At 38.6% G+C, this 20,438-nt stretch overlaps 1 protein-coding gene across 5 annotated transcripts in view; it reads right to left on the bottom strand.

Annotated features, from left to right (window-relative positions):
* LOC136832575 (cytosolic carboxypeptidase 1-like) overlaps window positions 1-20,438 on the bottom strand; it is a 198,322-nt gene that overhangs the window by 92,659 nt on the left and 85,225 nt on the right. For 2 of the 5 annotated variants that reach the window (XM_067093648.1, XM_067093646.1), the window contains one exon: window positions 12,977-15,020. In XM_067093648.1, the coding sequence (XP_066949749.1) occupies window positions 12,977-13,106 (130 nt within the window). In that variant the 5' untranslated portion in view covers window positions 13,107-15,020. Of the gene's footprint in view, window positions 1-12,976; window positions 15,021-20,438 lie in introns of those variants that run through there. The other 3 variants (XR_010851263.1, XM_067093649.1, XM_067093647.1) reach the window with 3 other exon arrangements.

Genomic DNA, 20,438 nt, shown 5'->3' with positions numbered 1-20,438 from the left:
ACATTCAGGTGAGACATTCTCGATCAAGGGCTGACTGCTGAATTTCTATATCGGAAAAAATGAATTTATTCTGTTCTTGACATGCTAATGTCTGAAACCTGAACATAACATACGAAGTATGAACATCATATTGACGTTATCCATTCTCGATAAATTTTCTGTCTTGTATGAATTCACACTTCTTCTCAAACCCCTTCAGAAATCTAGTCTACTGAACTCAGAAATATATACCTCACTTATGCTAATTCCGGCAAAGAAGACACACCGGGCAGGAACTTTATCAGTGAGGTTAAAATAGATTCCTGATAAGTGATGAATTCGGGGCTAGCACAAGCATGGTGTGGTGCCACCTTGCAGTGCCAATGCCTAGGTACACCAGATGACTATGGAAACGAAACGTGATGCCCGTGAACAAACGTGATGCCAAGGCGATAGAATTAGGTTAAAGCCTGATAGTGAAACCTGCATAAATACCTCTAACGCAAAATGTTTCAACCGCAATTCACATCGACGCAGGAGACAAATCCCCAGTCATTATAAATTTGGTTTTCAGGACCCAATGTACCTAAAGAACGATCAAATTCGACCTCAATGGACTGGAATGGAAAATAAAATTTAGGCCAAAAGCCAAGCACTAGGACCTATGAGGTCGTTCAGCGCTGAAACGAAAATTAAGAGTAAAAGGTTGTAAAGTGTAACAGGAGGAATACTTTGTAGTTGCACTATGAAACAACTGTTAGAAGAAGGTGAAAGTAAGATGGAAGAAAGAGAATATGAACGGAGGTATAGTAAAAGGAAAAGGAATGAAAGGGATTGCAGCTAGGGGCCGAAGGGACGCTGCAAAGAACCTTTAGTAATGCCTACAGTGCACCGCACGAGGTATACACTGACAGCAATGCTCCCCCACGGGAAATATGACCTCAAGTACAGCATCAGATATTTAATAATCCCCCCAAAAATCTAGCGGACACGTAAGCAGAGGAAACTAACAGTTACTGAAACGTGAAACTGAAGTAATGCAGAGACAAATCTTGATTTGTAACCGAGTCCATACAACTCTACGGAGTCAGACTGCCATATTTCACTACTAGGAACTCTAGAGAGCCGGGAAGGCGGGACACTGACCTCATCACAGTCACGCAACGTAATGCCTACCCCGAATCTTATCACCAAACCTGAAGACATTTTAATGGGAGATAAAAAGAAAACATATTCCGGCGACGAGGCTGCACTAGTTTCTCACTCCGAAGCTCCACTGTGATTCCCCCTGTCGCCGTTTATCAAAGTCCGGAACTGCGCCTCGTCACGGCATGGTAAGACGAGCGTGGTGTATGCAATCAGGGCAATTACTGCATTGGCATGTATAAGATGTCCAGGGGTACGTGTCTTCTAGTCCGGTGAATAAATGCATGTCGGCTGATATGCAATGCCGCAATGATTCGGCTCGGAAGAAGGTTGAGGGTATTCATATGTTATATGCATTTGAGTATTTTCATATAGGCACATGTATATGTGAACAAAAATACTATGTATACTGTGTATATATTTATATATATATATATGCATGTATATACATAAATACATCCATCCATCCATATATATATACAGTATATATATATATGTATATATATATATATATATATATATATATATATATATATAAAACAGAGAGAGAGAAAAAAAAGTTAAGTATACCTTAGTTTTACCATACCACTGAGAGAGAGAGAGAGAGAGAGAGAGAGAGAGAGAGAGAGAGAGAGAGAGAGAGAGAGAGAATGAACGCACCTAAATAACTTAAACACAATTATCTAAATTCTTACTCCTCAAATAATAATAATAATAATAATAATAATAATAATAATAATAATAATAATAATAATAATAATAATAATAATAATAAAACATTCGAAGAGCAAGGCTTCAGAGTAACAATTGCAAAAAAAAAAAAAAACTACACTCCAACAACAAGACGGGAAATCCTCGCTGAAAACGAAGTATCTCAACAATGAATAAACAAATACACTTAAGCCCGGAGCCAAAGCAGGTGTGGGAAAGAAGCAGTGAAAGATTTAAAAAAAAGAAAAGGAAAAAAAAAAAAATATCGCACTTGAAGGTCGTCTTCTCAGTGAACCTTCCACGTCTGGCAACGACGTCAGCTGAGCTCTTCTTCCACCAACGTCAAACCGGCAGCAGCTGATGCCGAGCCGACGGTCCTGCCACGTCGTACCTCATGAATATCTCCCGCTCATTTACACAATACCGAAGATTTCCTATTTCTTTAACTAAAGGGTTATAGACTCGTTTTAATATGTAATTATATTTATATAAAAATGCGATGCCTTCGTTTCATTTCTTATTTGAAGGACCATAACCGATACTTCAGTCATTTTCACAAACTATTATTTGAAACATTGAAATTATATATATAAGTCTAGGTCTCTCTAAACGATTACAACTATTTTAATCAGTACTTAAATATATTCAGTAAATCTGATCAATCTATATATATGGTTTGCGAGAGAGAGAGAGAGAGAGAGAGAGAGAGAGAGAGAGAGAGAGAGAGAGAGAAAAGGGGTGGGCTCCAAGTTCCAAATCGTTAAGTTCAACAAATACAACAACTACTCCACTAATCTACTACGTGCGTTGTTCAGATTCCCCTGAATGCTACGAGATCAAAGCACACGGAGGAGGAAAAACATAATCCACCTCTCTCTCTCTCTCTCTCTCTCTCTCTCTCTCTCTCTCTCTCTCTCTCTCTGAAACATAAAACCACTTTCGATTACGAAACCAAAAGGTTTAAAATGATCCTTAACTTTAAATATCCTTAAGCAATTTCTTATGTCTCACGATCCTTTATACCAAAACAAGATAGCGATGAAACACAAAAAGATTTTTCTGTATATTACTGAGAGAGAGAGAGGGAGAGAGAGAGAGAGAGACAGAGAGAGAGAGGTGCTTCACCACATCTGACAAGAATAGTGAGTGCAAACGTACTCAGCTCACAGATAATAGTGCAGGAGGTGCGGTGAGTGTCAGCGAAGGTCCCAGAACACCCAAGCACCTACGTCAGCTAAGAAGAAGAAGAGGAGGGGGAGGAGGACAACGAGAGAAGGCGTTACGTAACACTCTTAGGAGTAGTCTATACTGTGGTTTTCGAATGACCTTTCTTTAATCAGTCGGTCTGTCACGGTCTTAAAAGCGCATATCCCGTCAAAAGTCTTTCATAATCAAAGATTTCACTCGTCCAAAATATTCACTCAATCATTCACGAGTTTCTGACATTTCTCCTCAAAAACCAAAGTTCACACTGAGTCTAGATTATTACAGAAACATTTGCCAATCCCGCATTCGTTTTCATCTTACAAAGACCATTTATATAAACTACCAAGGCATGATACACTCTTGAAATGAATACAGAATTTAGGCCAAAGGCTAAGCACTGGGACCTATGAGGTCATTCAGCGCTGAAACGGAAATTGACAGGGAAAGGCTTGAAAGGTGTAACAGGAGGAAACCTTCGCAGTTGCACTATGAACCAATTGTTAGGAGTGGGTGGGATGTAAGATGGAAGAAAGAGAATATGAATGGAGGTACAGTTAAGGGAACGAAAGGGGTTGCAGCTAGGGGTCGAAGGCACGCTGCAAAGAACCTAAAGTAATGCCTACAGTGCACCGCATGAGGTGCACTGACGGCACTACCCCATATGGGGCATGGTACACTTTTGCTGCGTTTGCTGTATTTCATGAAATGCCAATCCTGACCGGAGAACTGCAGGCAGCTTGGATCCATTTTCCTTGCAAATATAAAACAGAGAGATGAAAATGGCCCATGTTTGAAAATCAGCAAAGATACTTCTCTTTCACTGCAAAGAAATTATTATTATTATCATTATTGTTATTATTATTATTATTATTATTATTATTATTATTATTATTATTATTATTATTATTATTATTATTATTATTATTATGCTAACAAAGAATTTCGTACATTCTTGTAATATTTAGATAATTAAATACAATTATTGTTATATCCAATTCTGGGATTATTAATATATATTCCGCCGAACAATTGCATACTCATTTCAAATGCCTGTATACAATGCTCTCTTCCGCAGGCGTATAAGTTCGCATATAAATACATACTAACATACAAACATAAGCGCGTGAGCACGCACGCACACTACGCAAATTATATATATATATATATATATATATATATATATATATATATATATATATATATATATATATATATATATATATATATATATATATATATATATATATATATATATATATATATATATATATATATATATAATCTCACGACTTTAAGAGTGCCATAACCAGGTGCTAATCATAAAAAAAAAAAAAAATAAAAATCTATCCGCCCCTAAATTCGGCCCTTCCTCTTCCGGCCCTAAAGGGTCCGCCAGCAATTAATTCATCACTAAATGGATCTCAGCAGTGACTGAACACGGGGGGGAGGGGGGGAGGTGATTAGCAATCATCCATAAAGGTGGCTCATTTGGCTCTTCCCCCCTTTGTAATTAGATGTTGTACATTTTTATGGGGGCCGCTGAGCCATCACTGTGACGCTTTAATTGCTCTACATCACTCTGGCGTCTCGTCATTGTCCGTGTTATAATAGCCGCTACTGAAAGAAAGGAGGGGGAATGATATTTTCTCTCTCTCTCTCTCTCTCTCTCTCTCTCTCTCTCTCTCTCTCTCTCTCTCTCTCTCTCAGCCGGTATAAGACACATTAACTATTTTTTCACACCGTCAAATCGGTGGTCTTTTAGTATTGTTCAGTATGAATAATAATAATAATAATAATAATAATAATAATAATAATAATAATAATAATAATATTATTATTATTATTATTATTATTATTATTATTATTATTATTATTATTATTATTATTATTATCGACTAAAATATTCACGTCTTTCCTGAGCTTTATCTTTCACAAATCTCCAACCTTACGTCGCACAGTTCTCATCCACTCTGGTATTGGTCTGCTAACTCTTCTGGTGCCCACAAGAGCACAGCTGACACTATCAGAGACCAGATGACACTATCACGTACTATTCTCCACAGGATAGTGCCATCTCCATCTCACTTTCATCATTATCCCCTTGACATGTGGAACTTCGTTAATTTCAATATGGTATCATTTCTAAATCTATTTCCATCTAACTCACAATATTCTCATCAAAGAACTGTTCTCAAATCGACCAAACTTTATCCGCGTGGTTTTGTTGTCATATCATGATTCATATCTGCATAGCAATGCATATCGTATTGACTTTAATATCATCTTACCTTCGTAATTAATTTCAGTTCGCTTAACATCTATCTCTTATTCAGGCTGAACTTTTTTTCAATTTGCCTGTCTTAGTCTATAACTAAATTCAACTCGATAAAACCTCTTTAATCCGTCTCCGTCTAATGTTATATTGTTCATTTGTCATACTCCGTCACTGCTGATTTTCTTACATTTATTTTGAGTCCCATCTCTAGATATGTGATACAAAATATTATGCACGCTTTGTAAATACTGGATGTTTTGCTGATTAAAACGATATTACTGTGCACATTCTCTGCAAATATTTGAGCGTTTTGCTGATTAAAATAGTATTATCTGCATATCCTTTGTAAATAATGAGGCGTTTTTCTGATTAAAACGATATTATTGTGCATATTCTTTGCAAATAGTTGAGCGTTTTGCCTATTAAGACAGTATTATCTGCATATTCCTTGTAAATACCGAGGTGTTTTGCTGAAGAAAACATCACCACCTACATATTCTAAGTCTGTCAACTTTCTATCGTTACTCCAATCTGCGCTTCTTCCATCTGCAACCACCTTTTCGCTGCAAAATTCATGAGAGGGCCAAACAGCAAAGGTGACATAACATCCCCATGTAGCACCCCTTCATCTGATGCAAATTCACCTGACAAGATCCCGTCAACATCAACTTCACATCTACTTCTTCATGAATAATGTCAATTAGCGTTACTTATTTCACGGGCATATTACCGTGACGCAAGACCTTCCATAATACTGGTCTGTGGACACTGTCAAATGCCTTTATGTAATCAACAAAAGCCATCAGAAGGGGTCTTATAATTTCAGACACCGTTGCACAATATGTCTTGACATATATTTCTGATCTAAGCAGTTCCTGCCTTTGCCAAAACCATCTTGTTCGTCTCTAAGCTTTTTATTATTTTTTGTCTACAACCGACTGAAAAGTATATTGAATATTTTCATTGCAAGAGACATAAGTGCTATGCCTCTACAGTTGCTATATTCTCGTGCAATTGGAACTTCGAAAGTCCATGCGTAGATGCAACGTATTAACCTAAAAAAATTCTCCTTTTATTTTAATAGTTTACTTACGTTTTTATCTTTTTATTTGTTAATTTGTTAATATATTTTTCCTTTTCTTAATAACTGATTTCTTTCTGTATTTCCCATTACCCTCCGTTACTTCTTTCTAATGTACACCATATTCTTTGGAAGCTTGAATTTCCAGTGAATGGTCCCTGGGGGGCTTGTTCAATGCGAATAATAATAATAATAATAATAATAATAATAATAATAATAATAATAATAATAATAATAATAATAATAATACACTCTGGTAAAATCTTTCTTTCTTTTTCTTTTAACGTGCTTTTATTCCCATTTTTGTATGGGGTGAGCACGATGCCTTCTTTTGAAGGACTTTTGATTTGGCTTTGGGGTAGACCTGTGGTCTCGATCGGCTGCCCTGCCTGACATCGCTTAGACCCCGGTACGTATGGTTCATGTATCATACCCGACCCAACGCCCTTTCTTCCCAGCAGCGAGAAGTTATTGCGCGGGTATGGCGAGAGTTCGAGACGTGTGAGATGTTTGTTATGTTTTTTTAGAAGGTGTTGTATATGAAGTGATATTTCAGTTTCAGTTAAAACCATCTGCAATGATTCTAACATAACCATATTTTCTATCTCCAGAGCTACTTTGTTACTGACTCCACTTCAAGAAATGTGAATCCATTAATAAGGACATTCAGGTCTTCTTCGACATCTGGTATATCAGTCAATTTATCCCCTTCATGTCCCTTATTTATGACCACAAAACACTGTTCCGCCCAGCATTGTCTTTCCTGTTCTTCTGACCCATCCTTCATTTTGACAGGTATTTTCCGCTTTTTCTTTCCACCCACCGTTATCTTTTGTTTGGTCTATTCTTTATTGTAGGCAAGGTCTCGTCCATTAAACAAAGTTTAATATGCCGTTGCCTACTGATGTTTAACCATCAAATTTCTGACTGAAAATTTCACTGGCAGATTTCCCATCTACTGCAAAGCTTTGGGATTCTCTTCCAGCTTCCGTTTTCACGAATTCTTATATCCTTTCAGCCCTCTAGAGGATGAGAGGATGGCCTATCCCTTCGAGAAAAAGCACCACATTTTTCTATCCAATATATTTCTCGATAAAACAAGAAATTTACACGCTTACCCAAAAGGTCCTTGTAAAAAAAAAATAATGGGTACTATATTTACCCGCGATGGCCTCTCTATAATAAAAGTAATTAAATTAATAAATACAATCGCGTAGGCGCTAGTGAATCTCACATCATACACAACCAAACAACAGTTTTTCATGGGGGGTCGGACCAAGAAATCGTTTTCATTCACTCTTCTCGATTAACTGAACAGGCCCCCTCGTGAGCGGACAATGCCTACGACATTATAATTGAATACCAGCTGAAGGCGGGGGCGGAGAGAGAGAGAGAGAGAGAGAGAGAGAGAGAGAGAGAGAGAGAGAGAGAGAGAGAGATGACCTACCATCAATCCTTCCGGCATTGAGAGTGACGAACGAACTGCGAAATCTGTAGAGAGAGAGAGAGAGAGAGAGAGAGAGAGAGAGAGAGAGAGAGAGAGAGAGAGAGAGAGAGAGAGAGAGAGAGAGAGAGAGAGCAAAAACTGGTAAAGGAAAAAAGATAGGACAACAACGAAATAAATTAAACACAACAAAATGAGAGAGAGAGAGAGAGAGAGAGAGAGAGAGAGAGAGAGAGAGAGAGAGAGAGAGAGAGAGAGAGAGAGAGAGAGAACAAAAACTGGTAAAGAACAAAAACCGATAAGACAACAACGAAGTAAAATAACCACAACAAAAAGACTTGACGAGACATGAGAAAAATCGGCGCCGGTTCGAAAAACAAACTCAAACATTTCTACGAATTGAAACCAAATTTTTAAAAACATGAATTCTGCACAAACGAAAAATGCAATCTTTTAAAATAAATATCTGACAGAATTCAAACAGGCTAATTACACTCTTCTTAAGGACTCCTGTCCATTAAACTGTCTGATCAAATTCTCTGTCTGAAGGAGGTACACTGTTACGGTGACGTCACGACGTGACATCACCGTACTGTTTGTTTGTACGTATATACTAAAATACTAAGAACTAATCTGCTAATGCATCCATGTCTCGCCGTCACAAAGAGAGAGAGAGAGAGAGAGAGAGAGAGAGAGAGAGAGAGAGAGAGAGAGAGAGAGAGAGAGAGAGAGAGAGAGAGAGAATTGACCTGGCATCAATCAATTTCAGCAGTGAAAGCGATGAACGAAATGCGATACCTGAAGAGAGAGAGAGAGAGAGAGAGAGAGAGAGAGAGAGAGAGAGAGAGAGAGAGAGAGAGATTTGACCTGGCACTAATCAATCTCATCATTAAAAATGATGAACGAAATGTGATATCTGAAGAGAGAGAGAGAGAGAGAGAGAGAGAGAGAGAGAGAGAGAGAGAGAGAGAGAGAGAGAGAGAGAGAGAGATTTGACCTAGTATCAATCAATCCCTGCATTAAAAGTGAAGGACGAAATACGATATCTGAAGAGAGAGAGAGAGAGAGAGAGAGAGAGAGAGAGAGAGAGAGAGAGAGAGAGAGAGAGAGAGAGAGAGAGAGAGAGAGAGAGATTTGACCTAGTATCAATCAATCCCTGCATTAAAAGTGAAGGACGAAATGCGATATCTGAAGAGAGAGAGAGAGAGAGAGAGAGAGAGAGAGAGAGAGAGAGAGAGAGAGAGAGAGAGAGAAGCAATGTAATCTCACCCTTCTCGCCATGTGCATTCACGGAATCACGAATGAGGGCGAACAAGGGCATTGCAAACTAACCTCTCTCTCTCTCTCTCTCTCTCTCTCTCTCTCTCTCTCTCTCTCTTACCTGTCATGAAAGCCTTCCTTCAATGGGCGAGATGATGATGACACATTGCACGCAAAGAGAAATGTTCTGCTATGTGCACGAACCTTTGCATTCACCACAGTGAGAGTCCATGTTGACATTCATTAGGACATAGGACAAAATTTTATTGACAGATCTGAAACCCACACACACACACACACACACACACACACACACACACACACACACACACACACACATGTATATATGTGTGTATATATATATATATTATATACATAGTATGTATATATAATATATATATATATACAATGTTTGTGTGAGAGTGGGTGTTTGTGTGTGGGTGTGTGTGTATCCATATCTTTTTCTAACACTGAGGTGCAACTGAATGAGCAAAAAGAGAGTTAAGACACCAAAAAAGAAAGCGAGAGAAAAAAAGGAATAAAAATTAAAATGAAGGGAAAATCAGCTCAGGAACTTTATCGAGAACGAGAAGCTTCCCTACGGCAAATGAAAATGTAGAGAAAAAATTCGTCTCAGAGTAAAAGAAGCAAATGTGTTCGAATAAGCAGGAAGAAGAGTGACTCGTTTGGTGTGAAAGTCTGCGAGACAGGGGGCACATTATGTCTCCTTGTCTGTTAAATCCTTTTAAGGATGGAGTGACGGGAGGAATCAGAAAGAGTGCAGTAGATGTACGTGCGTGGGGTTCGAAGAGGAGTCGTAAATGAAATGTAAAATGGTTGATGTTTTCCGACGGTCTAAAGACAAACTGCAGAAACTTGTAGAAAGAAAAACAACACTGAAATACACCGTCATCCGATAAAGGAAACTACTTCTAATACGACGAATAAACATGAGAGAATCACCATCAGGTATAATGCACCGGTGATGAATCAGATCAAAACAAAATGAAACGAATTCGCAATGCATAATAACGCGCCTTGCAAACTCGTCCGTCTTCTTTATCGGGTTTCCTAGGAATTTTTGGCGAACATTATCGTATTTCACGAATCGACTCAATCACAGAGAGGTATAACGAGTTGTGGGTGCAGCACGCAAGACATTATTACATATCGATACATTAGGCCCATTACTTAGACGAGACGTCGGAATTAATTACCTGAGGGACGATTTTTCCCCAAATGTGGTAAGGATTCCCTTTTCCAATCCACCCCATTTTTTAAATTATATGATGATACGTATCTTGACGAAGCGCTGATTACAACCGCCTGTTATTTCTTACTTTCCTCTCCCACTCCATCCAAATTACGACCCACGTTAATCGACTAACAACCGGATACAGGATTCCCTACAAAGGTCAACAGAAGCACACACAGGGTTTTGAAGGAAATGCTCCTTCTCCGGTGCTTCCTATTCCCGAGGTCAGCCAAGGACGCCCTGCCGGCAGAGAGGAAGAGCACTACAACTGCGCTACGCACAGAGAGAGAGAGAGAGAGAGAGAGAGAGAGAGAGAGAGAGAGAGAAGACAATTAGGGGACGTTCTCTCCGCATACAGAAGTACAAAAAGCCCCAGACAACTCCCATGATGAATCACAAGAAAAATCCGCAAGCAGCGGTAGAGAAAATTGCAGATTCATGTCCTCCCTGATCCATCAGTGTGTGTGTGTGTGTGTGTGTGTGAGAGAGAGAGAGAGAGAGAGAGAGAGAGAGAGAGAGAGAGAGAGTCCCTCTGTCGCTTGCTTGCACTCATTTTGTCAATAGCAGACACATCGTGGAAGCGCAAGTGACCGCTGTGAAACTTAATCGTGGCAGCTGTATCTTTTAAACTGGATATTTATTAGAGAGAGAGAGAGAGAGAGAGAGAGAGAGAGAGAGAGAGAGAGAGAGAGAGAGAGAGAGACCGTAATAACATGCTTCTTTGCATAGTCTATGGTAGCTACAAGAGCTAACTATTGAGCTTGTTTTTGCACCTTTTTCACATAAGTAATTTTAAAGTTTAGTCCTATATTATCATCAGCCCATCTAATTATTCAGTTATTGATGACCCTAAAAAAACGAAAAACGAAGAAAAGATGTCCAAACAGCTCACGTAAAGTCTCCATGATGAACAGTCTACTAGGCATCTCTCTTCCTTTGACAATCTGACGTGGCACACTAGCAGAGAATCCCAGTACAGAGAAATGCTTGACCTAATTTCTTGCTGACTCCATCGTCGGCATTTCTCCTCGTTCCTGGAGATTCATAACAAGCAATTTAAGACATGGAGAGTCTGAGGGGAACAATGATCCTTCTCTAGTACAGCAGAGGTGAGGCATAAGGAGACTGACAGCACAGGGCAGGTTAAGTGTGGTTCAGCATCTTCAGAATCAACCACTTGGCCGCGAAACTAGTACCGTCATAACTCTTAGTCAAACAGTATTGCTGGGAGGAAATACTCCTTTTAATTACGACTTTTAGTATGTTTATGTGACAAAACATCTCCTGAACGCATGAACTGATTTTGATGACATTTAGTAAAACCATACCTTAGGTGACCCAATCCAAAAATCTAACTTCTGGTAGATACCAGAGTAGGTGTGATGAGTTGTGGCCACGGAAACCATATTACTCATTATTAAGTCGTCTGAATTCTCTCAATGAGTGCTTGCGTTGCACATGTCCCTTATTCCACATCATTACCCATTTCTAAATCAAGAACGTAATAATTATGGGTAATCTGAGTGTTTTACGGACATCAACGAAGGCTACGAACCAGAACACGTGTCTATGTCACGTCTTTGCTTCGAACAGAGATTATTTTGAGTAAATAAGGCATGAAAAATTACATTTATTGGTCAATTAGCCATTCCTAAATATGATCCCATTCTGACAGCTAACAACGTTTTATCAAATTATCTGGAATAAACCCAACTCCAAAATCTCTGGTCTAAAAGGACCCTATCTGGGAGTAAGGGTGAAGTGCATACTTATAAATAGCTAAAACCAAATATTCAAACTAAACACGTGGTAAATCGTGATCAATGAATAAAATAAGTAAACAAGCGCATTTCCTACAGGTGCAACGATCAAACGAATTCCTCTGGGTCGACACGCTAACCAAAATCACAAGGTACTGTACTTGCAGAGCGCAATGGCACAGTCAGCTGGAGTCCCAGTGAATGCCAATATCCAATACGGTTTTCGTGACTCCGATATGAACCAACAAAATAAGAGGTCATTCCTTTTTTCCACAGTGATGGCACGAACGAAAAAAACAAGCTAAACAACTAGGACCTGTTTGCAGAGGGGAGGGGGGGAATTTTGGGGTGGGAGGGGGGAGTTGGATATCAACGGTTGGTCTGAATTGGACGACCATGATAGACTGGTGGGATATAACTGTTAAGGAATATGTTAATGCGTGTAAAGAACGGTATTTTGTTAACATGAGAACGGGTGATCTGTCACGAAAAAGGATGGAGAAAGTAGGCTAATCAAAATTAAATCATTCCTACAAGAACAACGGAGGAAATGAAAACGATAAGTACGACTAATGAAGGAGGAAGTTGATAACAAATGTCTGAATCAATTATACAACCATATCTGTCTATTTCCAATTCAAAGAACAGCTCATCTGACGAAACATACCAACGGACGACGGTATCTGATTTCACTACTAAGCAAGATGTTCAACTCCAGACAGATACATTTAGCATACAGGCGCACGCGCACACGTGCAACCAGACACGCGTGATGCCTAGGCCGACCTCATATGAAAATTCTTCTGTACTCAAACTCCTGGAAATAAACGAAATGAATGTGAATGCAAAGTGTACTCACCCTGAACCTTCAGCTTGGAGTGTAGCCTCGAGATGAGTGTCTTGATGGTGTCCATATTTTCTACAGGTTGAGTGACGGCCTGCGTCAGGCGGTCAAGGGTGACCGACAACGGGTCCTCCTCCGTGGCCATTTTCGCCTTGGGACTTCTCTTGCTGTTGGAAGTGTTCCTCGAGGGCTTCTCCTCCTCTCTCTTCTTCTTCTTGTGGGGCCGCCCTTTCTTCTTCTTCTTGTCCTGGCTCTTCTTGAGGCTTTTGTTGGAAGAGTGACAGCAGTCGCTACCGGCGGTGGAAGAAGTACACGAGTCTAGGCTGCCTCTCCTCCTGGGGCCGGGCTTCGAGGCGCTCGACACCAGTCGAATCTTAGTCACCTGCAGAGTTTTGGTGATTTCCAGCGTAGCCTTAATCTTCAAGGCTAAGTTTTAAGCCTCTGAACGAGGGACACGGAACAGGACGGAAGTGTGGACGAGGGATACTTTGGACCTTTTTGGGTAAGGGGGAATAAAGGCTACTTCTCACAGTCTAAAACAGGAATGCGACGCTTACACTTTGACAGGACTTATACACGTACTTCTTAACTATTCTAATATACCTCTGGGATTATCGCTTAAACAACCTTGAAAGGAACCACTGTCTTTCTATACGTTACAATTTCACGAACAACACAGGACGGATGGGTATAAATATAAATATATTTATCTACTCTGTCTTATCTATATTTCAAATAACGGTAACATTTCAAGGGGTCTCAGCCTATAAATCACCGCTTAGGCCTAAGAGGGGACGGAGGACTACCACACGCAAGGAGACTTCACACTATAGGCGATTGTAACTCAGCTTTAACTGTTAAGGGGTTAATGTCAATTCTCAACTTATTTTGCTAGTTTTTAAAAGCTTGTCACGGACATTACAAATGCCTCGTGTATTTTCATTTCAGAAACTGAACGCTTTAAAATACCTCGTAACTCATTTAAAGGAGGGTACACTGTAAGGGAACGACGTAAAAAAAATATCACAATAAAATCATAAACTCTGACATACAAAATATTAAAGGTTTCGAAATAATATTATAAGAATTATTTATCGTTCTGTATGGCACTTTTGCGTCAAGTGTTATTGGATTGTAAATCTCGAATTTTTAAGGGCGATTTCAAAATATATTTAAAAATGTCACGTATATTTCTTTTCTCACAACCTCACTAAAACCACCGTGGCTTATTCTTACTCTTGGATAAAAAGGGGAAAAAATTCTAAAGGCGAAAACCTCTCAGTTAATCTCCGAAGGAAGGTCCGAGAGGCTAAATTTCCTTGATGTTTTTGTACCCTGAAAATCCTTTGCACTTTTCCCAACCCTCGACTTCCTTCAGCTTCCCGCCAAAATGGCTCTAACTTCGAAGTTCGTGTCACAATGAAGGCTCAGGATCTCCTCGTAAAGTTACTGCAACGCTTTAGCAGTCTATTTAATGCGGATTACAACACCTACAAGAACTGGATATTTACTTTTTTTTTTACAGTTTCTTCTTCTTTATTTACCTTTTATTTACAGTTTCTTCTTCTTCTTCTTCTTTAAAAAGAGAATGGAATCTTTGCTCTTTCCAGATTTTGTTTTTCGTGTACGCTACGAACAAATAGCTTTAAATCAAGACCGCACCTTTCCCTGCGTCATCAAACAGCTCATTCACTATTATAATCAGAGTTCCGACGGATATTTAAATAAAAAAGACTTCATAACATAAAAGCTGCCATTAATACGATACGTGGCAACGCCTTCGCGTGAGCATCGACGATGGCCTGACGGAAAGACGACTGCAGCTTCGGCGGAACGACAAGTTAATCTGCTTCTCTTCAAGTAGGCGGAGTAGGAGGAGACGAGGGCGAGACTCAGGAGAGAGGCCTTCGAGCGAGAGGGGAAGAGTTGCTGCGGGGAAGAGGCTTCGTCGAGGGCGGCCGCCCGTTGGAACTAAGGCCGGTACCAGCAGTGGCTCCTTCAGTCGCCGGGTTCCTCCTCATGGGTACGGCCGCACAGCTGAGCCGACCCGCAGTCCCATCTGCAAAGACATGATACGACACTAATCAATATATACCTTTCTCTCTCTCTCTCTCTCTCTCTCTCTCTCTCTCTCTCTCTCTCTCTCTCATTCATTTACACTCTAACAGGATTTGTTTTCCATTCTGACACAATGTCTTATTGACAAGGGCCACATGCCACAGTATAAATTACTTGCAATGAATGGTTTATTGTTTAACTAAAATCTCAAGTATTGTACACGCGTGCGCGCGCACATACACACACACAGATATATATACAAATCAACTCAAGTTCATTAACATCTAATTCACATTATCATGAAATCAGCTCGTGATTGCAGGAGTGTCCTGCTCATGATTCTATTTATCAAACAGATGACCACCACATGATCAGTTTTTTAACTTTAACCAGCCCATTCCATTGATGGTTGCCTAAAGATTGTGACTGTGTATATACACATACACACTATATATATATACACACACACACACACATATATATATATATATATATATATATATATATATATATATATATATATATATATATATATATATATATACAATACATATAACGGAATGACACACTATTCCACGGGTTGAATGACCATACTGCAATACAAGATCACAAAAATACCATCTCGATATCATATGCAAATTTAGTTCCCCAGTTACAATCACAATGAATATATTACCCGAGTTCCTTTGATTATGGACAAACTATCGACCTTTCTGTTCTCATTCATGTAGGTTTGCCCAAACTAGGCTTCGCAATAAGGTTTCCATAAGAGAATTCTCAGTGACTCCGGTATTTCATAATCAATTTTGGTAATGATTTCCTAATGACAAGTTTGACTAAAATTTCGAACGGATGACCATATTGACTACAGTACTAACTTTATGGCTATTCAGTAATGAATATAGTGATCAGTGAGATTATGGATCGTTGGTATGGTAAATAAACACCTCTTCACACTTGAGACCCCAACGCCGTTTAGCTCAACATGTTGGCTCAACTTAACTCCAACGGCGTTTACCTCAACGTGTTGGTTAAAAAAAAAACTCCCAAACATGGCGCACTCGTTGAGAGTGTTGTTAGGAAAACATTAAAATTCACAGAGCAGACCTTACTGTTGTTATTCGATTTAAAAGCATTTGCGTTTTGTTGAAGAAGGTCTATGTCCACTGACTGTCCTACGCTTAAGATATTTTAATTTTTTAGCATTAATCTAAGCACAACTTTGATACCAAACATACCAAATTACTTACTTGCGGTAGCATTAACAGAAACACATATCCAAGTATGGTTCCCATGGTTATACAGAAATATAAAAAATGGGTTTCAGGCTAGCAATTGCAACGAAAAAAATTATTAGACAAGCCAGGCTTTCAAGAACCATTCCATCCAAAGCCTTTGCTAAGACAAACAAGAAAAAATGTTTAGGCCAGTTCTTTTTTATGGGAAAAATCGCCTTTAGAGCAACATGTTTTTCATCCATTCGGAAAACACGAGTGGTTAAGCGTATCCACCTTGGAACACATAGGCCTAACACTGGGAATGCCTCTTTAGATCAACATGTTGAGCTAAATGACGTTGAAAGCACAAGTATGACGTCACCATTATGGGCTTACAGTCAGATGCAACGTCAAGAATCTATGTTTAACAGGATAGCCAATGATTTTCTTTGACTTACCGTCGTATATTAACGTGGGGCCTGCGATATACGATAGCGTGGGGATTTCATAAGCCTATATGCAAATGAAAGACAAGAAATCCTTTACAAAGTCCTTATTAGTTTCAATGCAAAGCACCCTGACCCAGCAATACATCAACGTAGCATTCCTGTCTATCAGAAAAGCTTTCGGGTATATTTTGAATGACATCAATTATTTTCATTTAAGTTAGAAAGGTACTACTTTTCTCCCTCCTTCTGATGTAAAATTTGAAGGATATGAATTAATAATCTTCATTTAGGTTTCATATGGACATACCCACACAAACACACACACATATATAATGTAAAGATAGATACTTTTTTCTCTCCTTCTGATGTAACTTTTCATTAAAAAAAGCCACACCTAAATAACACGACAACCAACAACAATATTGTTCTAATCATTTTATTATTGTAATAAAGATGTTGACATTAATCTTATTTATTTTATCATTATCATTGTAAAGCGTAGATAAAAATTACTTTAAATTGGTATTCGTCTGAACAAAAGATACAAAACTGAAGTATCGAATTACAGTGATATATATATATATATATATATATATATATATATATATATATATAAAAGAGGTTCAAAGAATTATATTCTAAATTTCGAAATATCCTCTTCAGCAAGAAAAATATTCCACACTGAAGCGATGAATTACACTCAACCCCACGAATATACGATAAGTCACCTGTCAAATTTCGCTAAAGCAAACAAACTGTTCTTCTCGTTTAATTTTAAACCTACACTTATTTACAAAAAAACTGCACATTAGTTTCAACACGCACACTGAGTATATAATTAGCACGGCAACAACGAGACACCTGGCGATATTCAAATGCTTAGCAACGCTACCCAGACGCCAGGCATTTAAATGCTGAGGGGCAAATTATCATAAGAATTGTTGACTCTCGGGGACGTGTTCACAAGCCAACGCCTGTTTACAGTAAAACATATACTTGAGGTTGTGTTTCAAATGTATTGCAAGATTGTATTTAAAATAATTTCCTAAAATATAAAGGTGTGTGTGTGTGTGTGTGTGTGTATTACAAGACTGGGGCAAACTCGGCGCACATACATACATACATATATATAACATATGATTTTTTAAATAGTTCTCCAAAGTCAGAGTACACATATACGTTGATTTGTAGCTCTGAATTTCTCCGAGAAGGAAAATTCAGTCTTTTTCGTTCCCCAAGTTTTAGAATAACGGCCTTGTATCCCTCTGCTGCTGTGGCTTTGTAGAAAACCGTTTACCAGCTGAACAAAAAAACATAGATTTTATTGCCAAGGTAAAAGTGCAGTGACTCGTGGATTTGTGTACGTGAAGAATGCCATGCCATCCCAGACCAGAAGACTCTGGTCACACGACTGCACAACTTGTCACGTGGGTTGGTCTGGATAAAAACTGTTGGGTAGGTTTAAAACTCCAGTTAGATTATTAAATGCGGCAGAGGAGATGCTTTTAAACTCAATTCAATTTCACTAAAGTGGAATGTATAGACCGACATCTCTGCGCTCGACGACTTTCTTTTTAGTCGTGTAATCTGAAACTGGGTCTACAGTGCGAGGGTAATGACGCGTCAGTTGTTTAGTTTTTGCTCTCCTAACTTGGTACGCGCCAAGCGTCTAGGCTACCATCTTCAACGTTGTTTTTCTTTGTTTAACATAAACACAGCCTGTTTATGCTGTATGCTAGAAAAATGGTGTATTAATAGTGGTAGAAGTTATCAGCTCGCAGACTGGCTATCGAAGGTTCACGTAACTTTGTTCAGGCAGAAGTCACTCTGGAAACGGTTCTTCTTCTTGTCCAAGTGTATCGGATACCTGACCAAATTAAAAGTCAAATTCTTTCCCACAACAAACACTCTGTGATCTTTTCATTTCTATAATCATTAGCATTTTGTCTTGCATAAAGCATCTATTCTCAAATATACAGACTTTCTGTGCTAAAGAAAAAAAACAGCACTGAAGATGGTAGCAGAGACGCGTGGCGCGCACTAAGTTAGGACAACAAAAACTTCAACAAGCTGACGCGTCATTACCCTCGCTCTGTAGATCCAGTTTCAGATTACCCAACTAAAAACAAACTCGTCGAGAGCGCAGAGATATCGGTCTACATATTCCAATTCAGTCAAATGAACTGAGTTTGCAAGCATCTCCTTTGCCGCCTTCAATAATATTATTAGAGTTTTTAACCTCCCAAACCCTCGTGACAAATTTCGCAGTCGTGCGACCGAAATCTTTTCGTTTGGGATCGCATTCTTCGCGTACACAAATCTACGAGTCACTGCACTTCTACCTTGGCATTAAACCTCTGCAAGTTTTTACCTTCAGCTGAAAGGCCCCGTGTTTTTAAAGCCACAAACAGCGGGATACAAGGCCGTTATTCTGAAGCTCAGGCAACGAAGAGACACGATTTTATTCGTTTTAGTTTTTTACAACGGTCAAAGAGATTAGGCATTAATGCTAAGCGGTCACGGAGCTTTCCCCCCGTCTTCGTCAGCTGATGACACGTGATAATTCCCGGATTTATTTGATAACAAATGGCGGAGTCCACTAGGGATCATACTTAAAATTATACTGATGTTGGGTTTTATCCAGTTACACTGGGAAAACCCTCATTGCTCGGTCCCTTTTTTTTTTTATTCCTTACACTAAACTCATATGTATTATACGTAGACACCTGCAGTAAATGTACTTACAAACAGACAGAAAGAAACGTGTACATAAATATGGCGCCGTCTTTCAAGTATATAAAATTCTGCAAAGAAATATTAGGCACATAACATTTAGAAAAATTCCAAAACTGTGTATATTTGAGTATCATTATATATATATATATATATATATATATATATATATATATATATATATATATATATATATATATATATATATGCAAAATAGTATTAATTAACTCAGATAGATTGCAAGGTAGCCTACATTTTAAATAACGATGGAAAGGAATACGGAAAATGGTGCCGTATGTCTATTATTCTGCACAATCTTTGTCATCTATAAGACATACGCAGAACATGAGTGTTACTTCACAAAAAAAGATAATAATAATAAGTCCGAGAATAAGTCCATCTCAAGGATTTAGGTCACAAGCTTTCTGAAAGAATTTCACGATCACATTAAGATAAAACCCAAAATCTTATAGTCGACACACATGAATATTTTGGAATTAAAATCCGACGAGACACCAAATTCTACGCAAATTCCCAACCAAGTATCTTAAGTCTTTAAAACAGCATTTTCCCTGAGCTTCAATTGTTTTTTACTACAGGCAAGGCCGCAGATAATCCAGTTTCGCCTTGTTTTATTGGACTGGACTGGAATATAACATTTGGGCTGAAGGTCAAGCGCTTGGCCCTATATGGTAATTCAGTGCTGGAAGTAATGTTATGGATGAAATTTACCAATAAAAATTTACATCTACACGATCATACACACACACACACACACACACACACACACACAAACGCGAGCGCGCACACACCAACACAGATTAATACATTCCAATAAATAAAACAACACACATTAATCTACTTTGGTAAATACATTTACACAAGCTTGTTAACAATCATGATTACTTACAGTTAAAATCAAAACAAAATATTTAATATACAAAATAAAATCCCAACAGCTATATTTTTCTTCTGATTCGGGTCTCCGGTGATTCATCAAGATTTTCGTCAAGTGATTTT

Source organism: Macrobrachium rosenbergii, chromosome 50 (assembly GCF_040412425.1).
Source record: "Macrobrachium rosenbergii isolate ZJJX-2024 chromosome 50, ASM4041242v1, whole genome shotgun sequence".
Taxonomy (NCBI): domain Eukaryota; kingdom Metazoa; phylum Arthropoda; class Malacostraca; order Decapoda; family Palaemonidae; genus Macrobrachium; species Macrobrachium rosenbergii.
The sequence above is the reverse complement of the archived record's forward strand: the minus strand, read 5'-3'. Positions and strand labels throughout refer to the sequence as shown.